The 14,305-nt window shown below is 41.6% G+C and overlaps 1 protein-coding gene across 2 annotated transcripts in view; it reads right to left on the reverse strand.

Annotated features, from left to right (window-relative positions):
- Positions 1–2,229: 2,229 nt before the first annotated feature.
- The window catches only part of LOC138794508 (sodium-coupled monocarboxylate transporter 1), a 34,742-nt gene continuing 22,666 nt past the window's right edge, over positions 2,230–14,305 (reverse strand). Inside the window, exons 9-15 of one of the 2 annotated variants that reach the window (XM_069973183.1) lie at positions 14,167–14,285; positions 12,264–12,331; positions 11,529–11,615; positions 9,253–9,461; positions 7,738–7,841; positions 3,892–3,986; positions 2,230–2,527 (exon numbers count right to left, since the gene is read on the reverse strand). In XM_069973183.1, the coding sequence (XP_069829284.1) occupies positions 2,387–2,527; positions 3,892–3,986; positions 7,738–7,841; positions 9,253–9,461; positions 11,529–11,615; positions 12,264–12,331; positions 14,167–14,285 (823 nt within the window). In that variant the 3' untranslated portion in view covers positions 2,230–2,386. Of the gene's footprint in view, positions 2,531–3,891; positions 3,987–7,737; positions 7,842–9,252; positions 9,462–11,528; positions 11,616–12,263; positions 12,332–14,166; positions 14,286–14,305 lie in introns of both variants that reach the window. The other variant, XM_069973173.1, reaches the window with a different exon arrangement.

The raw sequence follows: 14,305 nt of genomic DNA on the forward strand, positions 1-14,305 counted from the left end.
ATACTGCCTGAAATATATTGTGTGCGAACCCAGCCTAAGGCTGTCCTTTAAATAAAATAAAAAGATGTAAATTTAAGCTTTCAAATAAAAAAATGTATTTAACTGACTTTACAAATCAAAACTGGATCCAGACTGAAAAGATCCATTTGCAGGATAATCAGACCGAATGCATATCAGCTTGGGGAAGACTATAGAATGCATATTTACACTCCCTGAAGGTGCAGGCATGCAAAAATATTTGGCCCTTGTATCAAAAATATATAACAGGTAGATGCAGACAGCTTCCTAACAGATAGCCATACCCAGTTTATTATGAACATAATTCAAGGTACATTCATCTGAATAATAATTTAAAGCGTAGCACATGCATAATCCACATACAGTAAGTACAAACTAATAATTTATGACTGGAATAGGTATTCAGTTACAGCTGAGGGGTGATGGGGGGTTGTTAGGACAGGGACTGGGAAGACAAATAGACGGTGCAGTCCCTGTCACTGACACCTGCCCCAGCTGTCCCTGCCTGCTTGCCACACTCTGCCCTAAGCGGAAACAGATAACTGGGCGAAGTTTCCTCTCCTGCTGTAAGGTGGAAACAAAACACAAAACGAGACGAATACACACAATAACGGGTAGTCAGTAGTCCAAGTCGGCAAGTTCGGTATACTCAGGTACAAAATTGAGGTCCAAAAAGAACCGTTGAGGTCTAAAAGCCAGAGGTCAGATAAACTGGATAACCAGGTCAGAGGAAATGCTAGATCAAGATACACTAGGGTTACTAGGCTCTATCACAGGCAAGGGTTAACAGGAACACAGGGTCAGGGGCGGATTAACTTTACCATAGGCCCCGGGCTGTTCACAAAGCCTGGGCCCCTCCACCCCACTGCAACTATGGCGGCAGTAGCCTGGCGTTCATAGTACAGGACAGATAATGTCATGATGTCCTGATTTGTGCAAAATTGTGATTTTTTTGCAAATCATGGCGGAAGTGTAGCCAGGAGACAGTACACCACTCAAAATATAAGTCTTTTTGGGTGGTCATGGGCCCCCAGGAGCTCAGGGCCCCTATTATAATCCACTACTGCACAGGGTATATATGAGGGCTGGAGTCCCAGCCCCAGACTTGATTAGGGCTGATACTCCAGACCCAGGAAAACACAGTATACTGACTGGTGATGCTGAATGACAGTCACATTAATAACAACCACCTACAGCTGATCGGCCGGGGGAATGAATCCCCGGCCACAGCAATACAATAAGAGAAAGCCGACACGCTCCCCAGCAACCAGCTCCCCAGCAACAAAACCTCATGTACTAAGAAACACAATTTGGGAAAAATACTACAAAACTGCTTTAAAAGCACATCTAGCATAAAAATGTTGCATTTTTAGTCTCTTTTTGAACAAGCAAACAAACAAACAAAAAAGATGCCTTATAAAAGGTTAAGGAACACAATAATAACAACAATTTTTTTCAATAAAAACATGTAAAAAGATTAACTGCATACATACAAATGCAATAGACTAAATTTGTAAAAATACCTTTTACTATAACTAATTCACATTAATATATATATTTAATTCCCTAAGTGGTTGTTCCCATGTATACATTCATCTGGCAATATATCCTTCTAGCGTGGAAGTAAAATGCCAGAAATAGGATTATTTAAAGTGTACCTGTCGTTATAACTTTCAAAATCTAAATCAACAGTAGATATGATAGAAAGCAAGTTTGCAATCCAGGTTCAGTCTCCAGAATGCAGATTTATTGACTTCTGGTTGAAAAAAACAGGAATTCCAGCCAGTACAGAGAGTCACGGCTCAATGCGTCCATCAGTCACATAACTGCCGTCTCTCTGTGAGCGTTCAGATGGCCTGGAATATACAGGACTTCCTGTTTTCTGGCTGTTTCCTGTTTCTGAGGAAAAAAAGAGCAAGAAAACAGGAAGTGCCATGTTTACCATGATAACTAAAAAAAAAAAAAATAATGAATGTAAATTGCCAACTTGTTTTATATCACATCTACTGTTGATTTAGATTTTGAAAGTTATAAAACGACATCGGCATTTCAGTGGGGATGCCAGACTGGTCAGTTTTTTCACAAAAAGACAGATCTCCATAGAACTAATATATGTGACCCGAGCCTCGGAGTGACTCTGCAATCATAGCAGCATGGTCTTATATTTACATTTCCTATATAGGATAATATATGACAATAATACATTAGAAATTCCTTGCTTATAAATTTAATTTAAACACAACACATGGCAAGGAAAGGTTGGCTGGTTTGGTTTAGATGAGCTCTTCACTGTAGGACCATATTGACAGTATGGTATAGTTTCTGTTGTCCATTGTTCAGTCGCCTTAGATCAGACCTCTATAAAATCTCATGGGTTAACGCCATTAACTTTCTCATTCGTTCCTGTGCTGTACATTTCCATGTCACAGAAGGCAGGATTATCTGTTCCTTTATCTGGGTATGCATCACTGTCCTGAGCCTTCCAGTTAAGCACTTCTACTTTCTCATTCTGCTGAAACAAATTAAATCATTAAGAATTAATATTATTCATTTGCCTTGTAAATAAAAATTACACCATAGTATCTCCATATGTAATTCTACTCCATAATGGTGCGTTCACACCTACAGGATCTGCAGCAGATTTTCTGCAGCAGATTTTATTTAAATAACTGAGCACAGCATCAAATCTGCTGCAGATCTGCTGCAGATCCTGTAGGTGTGAACGCACCCTTACATGTCTGAGCGGATCTGTCAAACTGTTCGGGTTGGCAATGTTCTCCAAACCCAAACATTCAGTGTGTGATTCCCCACGGCTGTGGAAGGTGGATGCAGCTCCAGGGAGTCCTGGAAGATATGGAAACAGCCACAAGGCTATGTTCCTACGTAGTAAGACACCAGCCGGGTCACGGAGCGGCCGGTGTCTGAAAAGATTATCCCGAACAGTACTGCAGTACCAGCAGGATGATCTTCACTGCCGCCGAATTTGAATGCGAGCGCGGGGCGAATTCCCCACTGCTGACAATGGATCGTGCAGTCTGAGCCGCACGCTCAATTGTGTGAACTGACAGGGTCAGTTTCTTGCAGCACTGCTAGGGATCCTGGCCGGAGTGTATACTATGTGTATTCACTCCGGATGGGATTCCTTAGAAGGCAGCACTAAGTAAGTTCCGTAGTGATTATTACAAAACTTACACAGTGGGAAGATGGCCATAGGCTGTATGCATATTTTTCTGGCGGCTCCAGGACTGCATCCACCTTCTACAGCCGCGGGGAATCAAACGTCAAGTGTTCGGGTTCGGAGAATGTTGCCGAACCTGAACAGTTTGACAGATTCGCTCCATACTAATCTTCAGTGAAATCCCACTAGTGTAAGGGCCCTATTCCACCGAATGATTATCGTTCAGATTATCGTTAAATCGTTCGAATCTAAACGATAATCGTTCGGTTGAAATGCAGTTAACGATTAACGACCGAACGAGAAATCGTTGATCGCTTTATAAGACCTGGACCTATTTTTATCGTTGCTCGTTCGCAAAACATTCGCTAATCATTCGCACTGAATAAGACATCATTCTGTCGTTCGCAATAGATACGAACACAATAGCGAATAAATAGCGAAGAAAAACTATCGCAATTACGATCGTAAGTAACGATTATCGTTCCATGGAAATGAGTGAACGTTTTCAGGTCTTTCGCAATAGCGGTCGTTTGAGATTGTTAATAGTTAATGATTATGCAAACGATAATCGTCTGGTGGAATAGGGCCCTTAGATTCGGCAGATTTATTAAGAACTGGACAACTTTTCCTAAATATGGTGCTTCTGAGGCTGTCCAAGAGTCACAGCACAAAAAACGTCTGTTCTGTCTACTCACTTCTTTTCTCCAGCTGGAAGGAAGCAATACTTTAAGGTAGTTGAAGTCTTGAGATGTTAAAAGGAAATCTCGGTTTACATTTTGTTTTAAACCTCCTGTAAGACAATACAGAATCATAAGTGAAGAAATACTGATAACACTGACAATTCATATTTTTTCCAGTCATTTTTACTTCCATATAGTAAAGGCTAAATTGAAAGATTTTAGTGTGCTAAAATGTGAAAATGTTCTTTTTGACTGTCAAGAATACCATACAGAAATACAGTCAAATGACTGTATGTTTAAATCCCACAGTGGAGCTGAAAAGTTGAAAATATAGACCAATAAAGTTATAAAAAAAATACTAAGTGTAAAAAATATGGGAAGCAAACTAAAATAAAAATGTAAAAAACTATACATATTTGGTATTGCCACATGCAAAAACTCATAACACATGCATGAAATGAATTGTGTTATTTGTTCTGCATAGTGAGAAAAAACAGAAGCCAGAATTTCCTCATTCCTTCTCCCAAAATGGAATAATAAGTGATCAAAATATAAAGCTTTCAAAATATCAACTTAGGTATCACACTCCGTCATTGGGGTTAAAGCGGACCAGTCAGCATCAGCAGCATGGCTAAACATAAGTGTATGGCTGGATAGGGCTTCTCTTTTTTTTCACCTCCACAGTCCTTTCCAGTATTGAGTATCGGCTTATATCTCAACCATGAAAAGTACTATAAAAAAGGAATACCTAGTATCCTAATGAGAAGTCCAATAGCCATTGGCTTAGGCTGGGTTCACACTGCGTTTTTGCAATCCGTTTTCTTCTTCCTTTTTATTGGCAAAAAAAACGAATGAAAAAAACGGATGCATTTGTGTGCATCCATTTTGATCTGTTTTTCCATTGACTTCCATTATAAAAAAAATTGGATCAAAACGGATCCGTTTTTTTTGACGGACACAAAAGTAGTGTCAACACTACTTTTTTTTTTTTTTTATAATGAAAGTCAATGGAAAAACAGATCAAAACGGATGCACACAAATGAATCCGTTTTTTCATCCGTTTTTTGCAAACGGATTGCAAAAACGCAGTGTGAAACGAGCCTTATTCTTACCCCTGTTTAGTTGCTGACAGGTCTGCTTTTTATGCCAGATTCTCCCTAGCAGGGCCGTTTCTAGAGGCGGGCGGGCCGGGCGACCGCACGGGGCGCCGACAGCTACGGGGCGCTGGTGGCACCCCCCAGACTCCACTTAGCTGCGCACGCACCCCCGGCCGGCCGCCCGCCTGCTAGCTTGCTGGCCCCATCACCTGGCAAGACTGCCCTCTGCCCCGGACCGCCCGTAGCTCCGCTCACGGACCGCCTGGACCTCCGCCTCCGGACCGGCCGTAGCTCCGCCCCCGGACCGGCCTTAGCCCCGCCCCCGGACCGCCTGGACCTCCGCCTCCGGACCGCCCGTAGCTCCGCCCCCGGACCGGCCGTAGCTCCGCCCCCGGACCGCTCCGACCCAGCCGAGCACTCTGCACCTGCAGACATCTTCTCCCTCCAGCAGCGCAATGACGTCATTTCACTGCGTTTGCTGGAGAGAGATGTGTGCAGGGGCGGCAGCGGCCTGCTCCTTGTAGGCTGGAGGAGAAGAGGAGAGAGGGACCCCTATGCCAGAATAAGGTGAGTATAATGTTTTTTTTTGTTTGTTTGTGTTTGGCAATGCAGGGGGAGCAGAGGGGATTATTATTATTATGGGGGGGGGCAGCACAGGGAGGATTATTACAATGGGGACAGCACAGGGGGGATTACAGGGGGTGGTCACCCAGCTTTTCCAGCATCTTGTATGTCAGTAAAATGGAGGTCGCCCAGCTTTTCCAGCATCCTGTATGTCAGTAAAATGGAGGTCAGCCAGCTTTTCCAGCATCCTGCATGTCAGTATAATGGAGGTCACACAGCTTTCCCAGCATCCTGTATGTCAGTGTGTAATGAAGGTCACACAGCTTTCCCAGCATCCTGTATGTCAGTGTAATGGTGGTCACCCAGCTTTCCCAGTATCCTGTATGGCAGTGTAATGGAGGTCACACAGCTTTCCCAGCATCCTGTATGTCAGTATAATCGAGGTCACCCAGCTTTCCCAGCATCCTGTATGTCAGTGTGATGGAGGTCACCCAGCTTTTCCAGTATCCTGTATGTCAGTGTGATGGAGGTCACCCAGCTTTCCCAGTATCCTGTATTTCAGTGTAATGGAGGTCACACAGCTCTCCCAGCATCCTGTATGTCAGTGTGATGGAGGTCACACAGCTTTCCCAGTATCCTGTATGTCAGTGTAATGGAGGTCACACAGCTTTCCCAGCATCCTGTATGTCAGTGTATGATGGAGGTCACACAGCTCTCCCAGCATCCTGTATGTCAGTGTGATGGAGGTCACACAGCTTTCCCAGTATCCTGTATGTCAGTGTAATGGAGGTCATCCAGCTCTCCCAGTATCCTGTATGTCAGTGTGATGGGGGTCATCCAGCTCTCCCAATATCCTGTATGTCAGTGTGATGGAGGTCATCCAGCTCTCCCAGTATCCTGTATGTCAGTGTAATGGAGGTCACCCAGCTCTCCCAGTATCCTGTATGTCAGTGTAATGGAGGTCACCCAGCTCTCCCAGTATCCTGTATGTCAGTGTGATGGAGGTCATCCAGCTCTCCCAGTATCCTGTATGTCAGTGTGATGGAGGTCATCCAGCTCTCCCAGTATCCTGTATGTCAGTGTGATGGAGGTCATCCAGCTCTCCCAGTATCCTGTATGTCAGTGTAATGGAGGTCACCCAGCTCTCCCAGTATCCTGTATGTCAGTGTGATGGAGGTCATCCAGCTCTCCCAGTATCCTGTATGTCAGTGTGATGGAGGTCATCCAGCTCTCCCAGTATCCTGTATGTCAGTGTGATGGAGTTCATCCAGCTCTCCCAGTATCCTGTATGTCAGTGTAATGGAGGTCATCCAGCTCTCCCAGTATCCTGTATGTCAGTGTGATGGAGGTCATCCAGCTCTCCCAGTATCCTGTATGTCAGTGTAATGGAGGACACACCTTGCAGACTTTACTGCACCAAGCAGCAGAATTACTATAGTTTAGGAGCCTATAGGAGGGAAAAGGGAAGGAAGTTGCTGGATAAGTGCGGAGCCTGAGATGTTTGTCTCGCAGGTTCTGAAGAGACGAATTGTAGCTGCAAGAAACCGTCATGGTGGTCCGGTTGGAGAGGAAAAGGAAAGTGGTGCCGCAGATCAAAGAGAACAAGAGAACGTCACCTGTGAGTCCCTGTGTGATGATTTTGTATTCAGTTGAACATTATCTCTTAGGGGTGCAACACCGATCTATGCCATAATACACACCCTGCTTCTTCCTAATAACCCGAATCCTGATGAGGCCCCCCTTCCTCCTCCAGAGCTGAATTGAGTGAGGTTGCAGGGTGGGGGGGGCGCTTTTATCAAGATTCGCCCTGTTGCCAAAATGATCTAGAAACTGCCCTGCTCCCTAGTATAGCTAAGGCTAGGTTTATATCAGAGCCCCTGTTGGCAAATTACTAATATTTTATTTGCCAGAATAGCGCTAAATGCATAAGATAAAATAGACAAAAATTATGCAAGAAGGACCCCCAAACTAACCCTATAGTAACTCAATGGGCTCCTTTATATTTAATATATTATTACCATAGTAATACATTACTTTTTAATCATAAATTGTAATAGATCATTACCAGGTTCCCTATTCTTTAAGGACTCAACATAATTTCTAGTACTTTCCAAGTACCACACTATATCATATGCGTACACTTTAATGCATTTTTTGTTATTTTCATTATTCTTATAACAAAGTTTGTCATAAACCTTACCAGATAACAGGCTGACTATTACTCCAACAATGACAGCAATGATTGTACCAATGGTACTGAAGTAAAGATAGGACAATGAATACCAATTATCAGCCAGTTCAGGTCTGGGAATAAAGTGAAACAGAGATTAAAAAAAGAGAGAAAGATGTTCTTTATATTTACACAAACACATTAGTGGTCTGTAAAAAAAGGGAAACAAGATCCATAAGCATAAAAAGAATGAAATAATAATAATAATAATAATAATAATAACAGCAGCTTAGTATTTCCATCTATTAACTGCACATTGATCCAGTGCTACATAATATATCACATGTAGAGATGAGCGAATCAGATATGTTGCAGGCGGTCCCTGGGCAGTATCCTCCCCTTGCATGGAGTCGGCAGCCAGAGGGAGATAAGCATAAAACAATTTTGCTTTGTACAAAGCAAAACAAATATTATTCGCTCATCCCTAAACAGATGTTTTTGACACCAACAGGTTTACCTGAAATGAGAAGATAGAAATCCACCGCCTGTCCTAGATGTCATGTCCTAGATGCTGATTTCTGTCATATTATTTGGTCATGCTCTCCCAATAAAACATTCATTACTCAAGTAACAGATTTTATAAGTCCCTCTTGCTCTAGATATACGACTTTTAGAATTTTTACCGAAACAAATTTGGACAAACCATATTGATCTATTTGTTAGAGAATCACTTTCAATTGTGCATAAACGTATTGCCTTGCAGTGGTATAGCGCTAAAACACCTAAACTCCTATGTTCCCATATTGGGAATTTGCGGACGTTTTTCCAGGGCCCATCAAATAGACAGCTGTGTTTTGTTAATGACGGCTGCAAATAGTGATCATGAACATTATTTACCACCATTATTACTGAAATGCGGCTAACATTTTAACGTAACATTACATAACATAGCCCCGAGAAGACTCCAATCAAGGTCTTCTGTTAAAGGCTGTGTTCCCACTACGGAAACATGCTGTCATTTAACTGCAATAGGCGGATGTCTGTTAATAATGACGGCCACAAATAATGATAATGGGGCTGCCCAGGCGATCCCTGCCGCTGCCCCTATTACACGAAGTGATGGCAGCATATTGCTGCTATCTAGATCGATGAGCTCTAAACATATTGAAAGACAACGATCAGCCAACATCATGCTGTTCGTTGTCTTCTATTACACAAGATGACTATCGTCCGTAACGGCTGATATCGGCTGAATACGGACCATAATAGCTTTGTGCAATAGGGTCTTTAGGGTATATGGCGTGATTCTCCTTAGACCACACCACTTTTAGCTGCATTTATTGTGGTATTTCCCTATACTGATATTACTATACTTATGTCTGTTTAATATTGGGATATTATATGCGTTTATTAGGAAGCCTGTATTTTTTGTACAAATCCCAGACTTTACCTAATTCTATTTTATCTAGTACCAGCTTTCTTTTTTTACATAGCTCTGTGGTTTGATGAGTATTTATGTTATACAATACTAGAAACATCACTTACCTGTCACTGACTGGTGCATCAATAATTAGGTCTGTTACTGAAGGAAATGCTGTTGTTAAAGTCCAGTTGGTATCAACGGTGCTGAAATTACATCCTTCTACAGACAGGTATTTAGGCAAGCTTCTAATAGGAAGAGGAGGATAAATCTGGGATCCAATGCCAACCCACAACGAAATGGAAAATCCCATCAGTAGACCAACTATAGCGCCCTGTAAAACAAAACAAGACATGATTCAATGCAATGATTAAAAAGAATGTATGGCCTAGATTTATTTTTACTGACTAGATCCAGATATTGGAATATGCTCTTGTATCTAATTTTCTGATTGTTATGTTTTAAAATGAATGTACCACTTCCCTTAAAAATATTTTTATATGACCTGTTCAGCACCAGAGCATAGATTCTGGTGGTGGCATCTGCTTCCTGTGATCTGTGCCAGTTTCTTTATATGGGAACAAGACCCCATAGTGCACTGGAGGCGGGCCCATGGCTCCCAGTGTGCTGATTTCTCTTTCCTAGGGAGACACACTGATGCAGAGCCAGGCGTGCGTCACCCAGGGGAGGAGATATGGGTACTTTGGAGGCTCTGGGCCCACCCTGTCTGCATATAAGAAGAGAAACTGGTGCAGATTGCAGGAAACAGACAATGGACGGTGCCACTGAGATCTACACGCCAGCTTCAAAAAGGTCATGTAAGAACCTTTTTTTTTTTGTAACTAAGGGAAGTGGTATATTTACCTTAAAGGACAAGTCCGGCGAAATTTTTTTTTGGCTTATTTAACACACATTACAAAGTTATATAACTTTGTAATGTGGTTAAATACCCGGTCTGGCCCCCTTCCCCCACTTTCCGACCCCCGACCCCCCACCCCGGAAGTTAAAGAATGTATACATTACCTATTACGGTCGTCACGGTCCTCTTCTCTGGTGTCGGGTGACGTCAGAGCTGGGGGGCGGTCCGGGTCTTCTTCCTCTTCGGCGTCTTCATTGAGAGTGAATGGGAGAGAAAAGGCTGCTGGTGCACATGCGCACCAGCAGCCTTTTCATTGGCTGGAGCGCATCACATGGCTTCCAGCTTGCTCAGCCCTGATTGGCTGAGCTTGGACCCGGAAGCAAGAAACATCGCTGGACGGCGGACGCAGGTGACGGTGAGGCGGACGGCAGGCGAATGGAGTGGCGATCGTCACCGGAGGGATGGTGAGTATGGTGTCTGTGTGTGTCTGTGTTTTTTTTTTTTTGGGGGGGGTCCCGCCGGAGTTGTCCTTTAAACTTTATTTGTAGTACATTAGCATGGGGGCTGCCATGTAGCCTATACTGTTTTTAACAGAATTTAGAGACATGCTTTATGGCAAGCCTCATGGACATAAACACAATGAACATCTACAGACCTTATTTTTTGTATGGAACACATTTGTGAGCATGCTCTGTGGGCAGGGAAAGGGGCTGAGCTGTGAACAACAGCTATTGTGTGTATCTCTGTTATCAATACACTGGTGTCAATTGTGTATCGTTAACCTGAAATCATTCACCATATTACACAGAACGATCATTTACTCCATCTGATCCCAGCAAATGAAGGAATGATTTGGAGTTACACTGAACGATTAGTGGATGAATGCAGAAATACAACGAATGAATGTGGAATTACAGTGAATGATTAGTGTATGATTAACAATGACTTTAGGGTCAGATCTAAATCAACGGTCAACGACACACAAACGATTTTCTGATCGTTGCCTGCAAGTACGCAGGACAATTATCATTTACATTCGAATGAATAATGATTTTCCGCATGATTATCGTTCTGTGAAATAGGACCCTAAAATTATTGTTAATTGTTCACTAATCATTTGCTTTAATTCCACATTTGTTCACCAATCGTTCAATGTAATTCCAAATCGTTCCTTCTTTTGCTGGGATGAGGTGGAGTAAACAATTGTAGTAATAATTGTAACGATCATAACTAACGACTATTGTTCTGTGTAATATGGTTACAGTATGGTTACAGACTATCATTCTGTGCAATTTCAGGTTAACGATAAACAATCTTATTTGTTATTGTTTATGGTTATGTTTATGATTAAAAATGGTTAGGACCCTAAACTGAGACATCCTGTTCAGTACAAATTATTTCCCAAGGCTGTCTAATAATGTCAACACAGAAGGAGTACAAAGAAAGGTGATACCAGTATATAGATACCAGAGGTACACACAATAGCTGTTCCTCCTCCTACTACTCCTATTTTGCATAACATGCAAGTAAATGTATACTTACTAGTGAGTTTACAAAAGGAAAAAGGATTCCTAAAGAGAAAAGCCCCAGCAATGGACCTCCAACCATGCCGAAAATAGAGAGTGCTGCCTGTATAACATATAGAAACAAGTCATTAATATCCATGAGTAACCCCTTAGTAACCAAGCCAATTTGGACCATAGTGCCCAAACCGGTTTCATCATTTTTTTATCCTCACATTCTAAGATATATAACTTTTTTTATTTTCTCCTATTTTGTACACTTGTACTCTCTAACAACACCATTTTGGGGTTCCATGGTATGATCATCATTATACAATGTTTCCATGATATTACATGAAGTAGTATTTAGTGTTTTTATATGTCATATGACCGTACCATTTTATGGTTTACTTTTTATAGTTTACATGCCAAATTACATGGTAGGGCAAATAAACCAGTATCAATTTCTGCTAGCAGAAGATTAAACATCATGCTAAATGTTTGCGTAAGGCTCTGCTTACATGGTGTTTCATGAACATATTTGGTGTACGTGCTGAGAAAGGTCTAAACATAGCACTCGTACCCAATTCATCTGGAAGAGGCCAAAATTACACTTCTTTATATTAGTATATGTGTTTCCTACTGTATAGATGCCTCCAGTAAGTTGAATACCATGCAGTATACAGTTTTTCAATGTGAAATCCAATATATGCCAATTTCTGAAAACAGAACAGCCTGATGTGTTCACATAATCAATGTAAAATAAATGAATTACCTGTAATAAGCCTCCCATTAGAGATGCCAAACCAGCCATGCCAATACACACAGCACCATACAGGAAACCTGGAAAGGATACAAATCATTTCAAAGAAAGTGAGTTTACATACTTATAGGAGGAAAACCTAAGATGTTGATTTACCATTTAGTGAATTGTATATTTTAATAAATAAATACATAGCTAAAAATACATATGTAGCTAAAAAGTATTTACAGCGAAAAGCAGTCAGTGATTGGCTGAGCAGCCTGCATGCACACACTGCACAGATGGGTTCAAAAGCTTCAATGGCGGCTGCGGTGAGTGGAGAGAAGGCAGTAGGACACCGGGGAGGGTAAGTATATACTTTATTACTTTCTATATAAGCAAGGGCTGTACGGACATTGCTAACGATGTCTGTGCAGCCCTTGCTGCGCGATCATCGAGTCGTTTAATAGACTCGGTAAGCCTATTAAGGCTCCTAGATTGGCGCTCACTTACTGCACTAATCAGGCCATATAATACAGCTCTTATATATTGGACTGTGGCAGCTCTTCTGTTGACAGCATCAATGTGTTCCTGTTTCCTAAATTCCCAATGGCTGGCCAGAGAGATGTTAAAACTAACCATACACCTTCAATGGCTCTCAACCGAACGATTGCTCAGTCTACAGCTATCTTTCCTGATCTCCCCATAGCCGAGAATGTCGTCTGAATCTTCATGTATTCTCAATGGAGAGAGATGAGGGGTAAGCTGCTGTCAGACAGCGCTAGTGATCTGATGACACGTCAAAAGTTATTTGACAGTAATGCTTTAAAGCTTAAATATGTCGACTGCAAACAGTGTCTCCCAATTACGCTGTCACTAGCACCATTGTGTGCTCCTTTATTACCTGCCATGTACTAATCTCTGGTGGGGCCCCTTATTACACTAAAAGAAGAAGAGCTCAGGGCTTCTGTAGGGTACCGACAGACAAACTCTAGATGAATTGTTCTTAAGCGTTTCTCTACTTTTAGGCTTTAAGGATATAATCTAATGCTAAGAAAGTATCTAATAACTAGTAATGGTTTATGGTGGAGTCAGTGATAGAAGTTACAGCATCATTGTGACTGATAAAAACTGATTGATTATAAGGTGTTGAAGCAATATGAAGAGGAAGCTTCTGTCTAAGAGCGGCATTTTAACTATACGCACTGCAGCATGTCTAATATTTCTGTTTGTTGGTTTATTCTGCTGTAACTTTTTGGCTACATATTTGTTTAGCTTTTCTAAAATATACCCTTTAGTACAAAATACATGTTCTTACTTTTACAATTCGCACAATTTAACAATTATCGGTTGTCTACACTGAACAACCATGATCTGTTTGTAACAGAGTACAAGTTATCCTCTATAGAAAACCTCTACTGTGCTGGACAATTCCTGGCAGCAGAGAGGAAAGAATACACCACTTCCTGCAGGACATACAGCAGCTGAAAAGTACTAGAAGACAGTTTTTTTTTTTTTAATCCTTAAATCAGCGTACAATAGGGCTTCCTATTAATTCTAAATTTACATTGGACTTTATGAGGGTTCCCTGAAAATTACTAATTCTGCTGATGATATATGGCAAATCATATATTTAATTATCGTTGTTGCTGCCGGGTGCGCCTGCAAACCTGAGTCCTGTTTATGCCTGCAACATTTTAAAGATAAAGAGTGAAGTTTTAGCAGCTCAAGCGGTGAGTGCCAATACATTTCTTTCTTCTTTGCTCATATACTGGCTATTGTTTTACTTATCGAACACCATGCAGCTGCATCTGGTGATCTCAGTTCTCATAATCCCCATCTTTTTTTCAATAGTCTAGTAGTGCTGGACTATGTTATTTACATGTGTTATATACTGTAAATCATATGGATTTTTTAAAGACAGGTTTTCGCTTACTTGTTCCTTTGGAAACCCATGACAGTTTGGTTTCACTGTCACTGAGAGATTTGCAGTAAGGTTTCACAATGTCTTCCACTGTAACAGCTGCCAAAGCATTAATACTAGATGACACTGTGCTGGAAAACACAATATATTA

This window comes from Dendropsophus ebraccatus, chromosome 1 (assembly GCF_027789765.1).
Source record: "Dendropsophus ebraccatus isolate aDenEbr1 chromosome 1, aDenEbr1.pat, whole genome shotgun sequence".
NCBI classification, from domain to species: domain Eukaryota; kingdom Metazoa; phylum Chordata; class Amphibia; order Anura; family Hylidae; genus Dendropsophus; species Dendropsophus ebraccatus.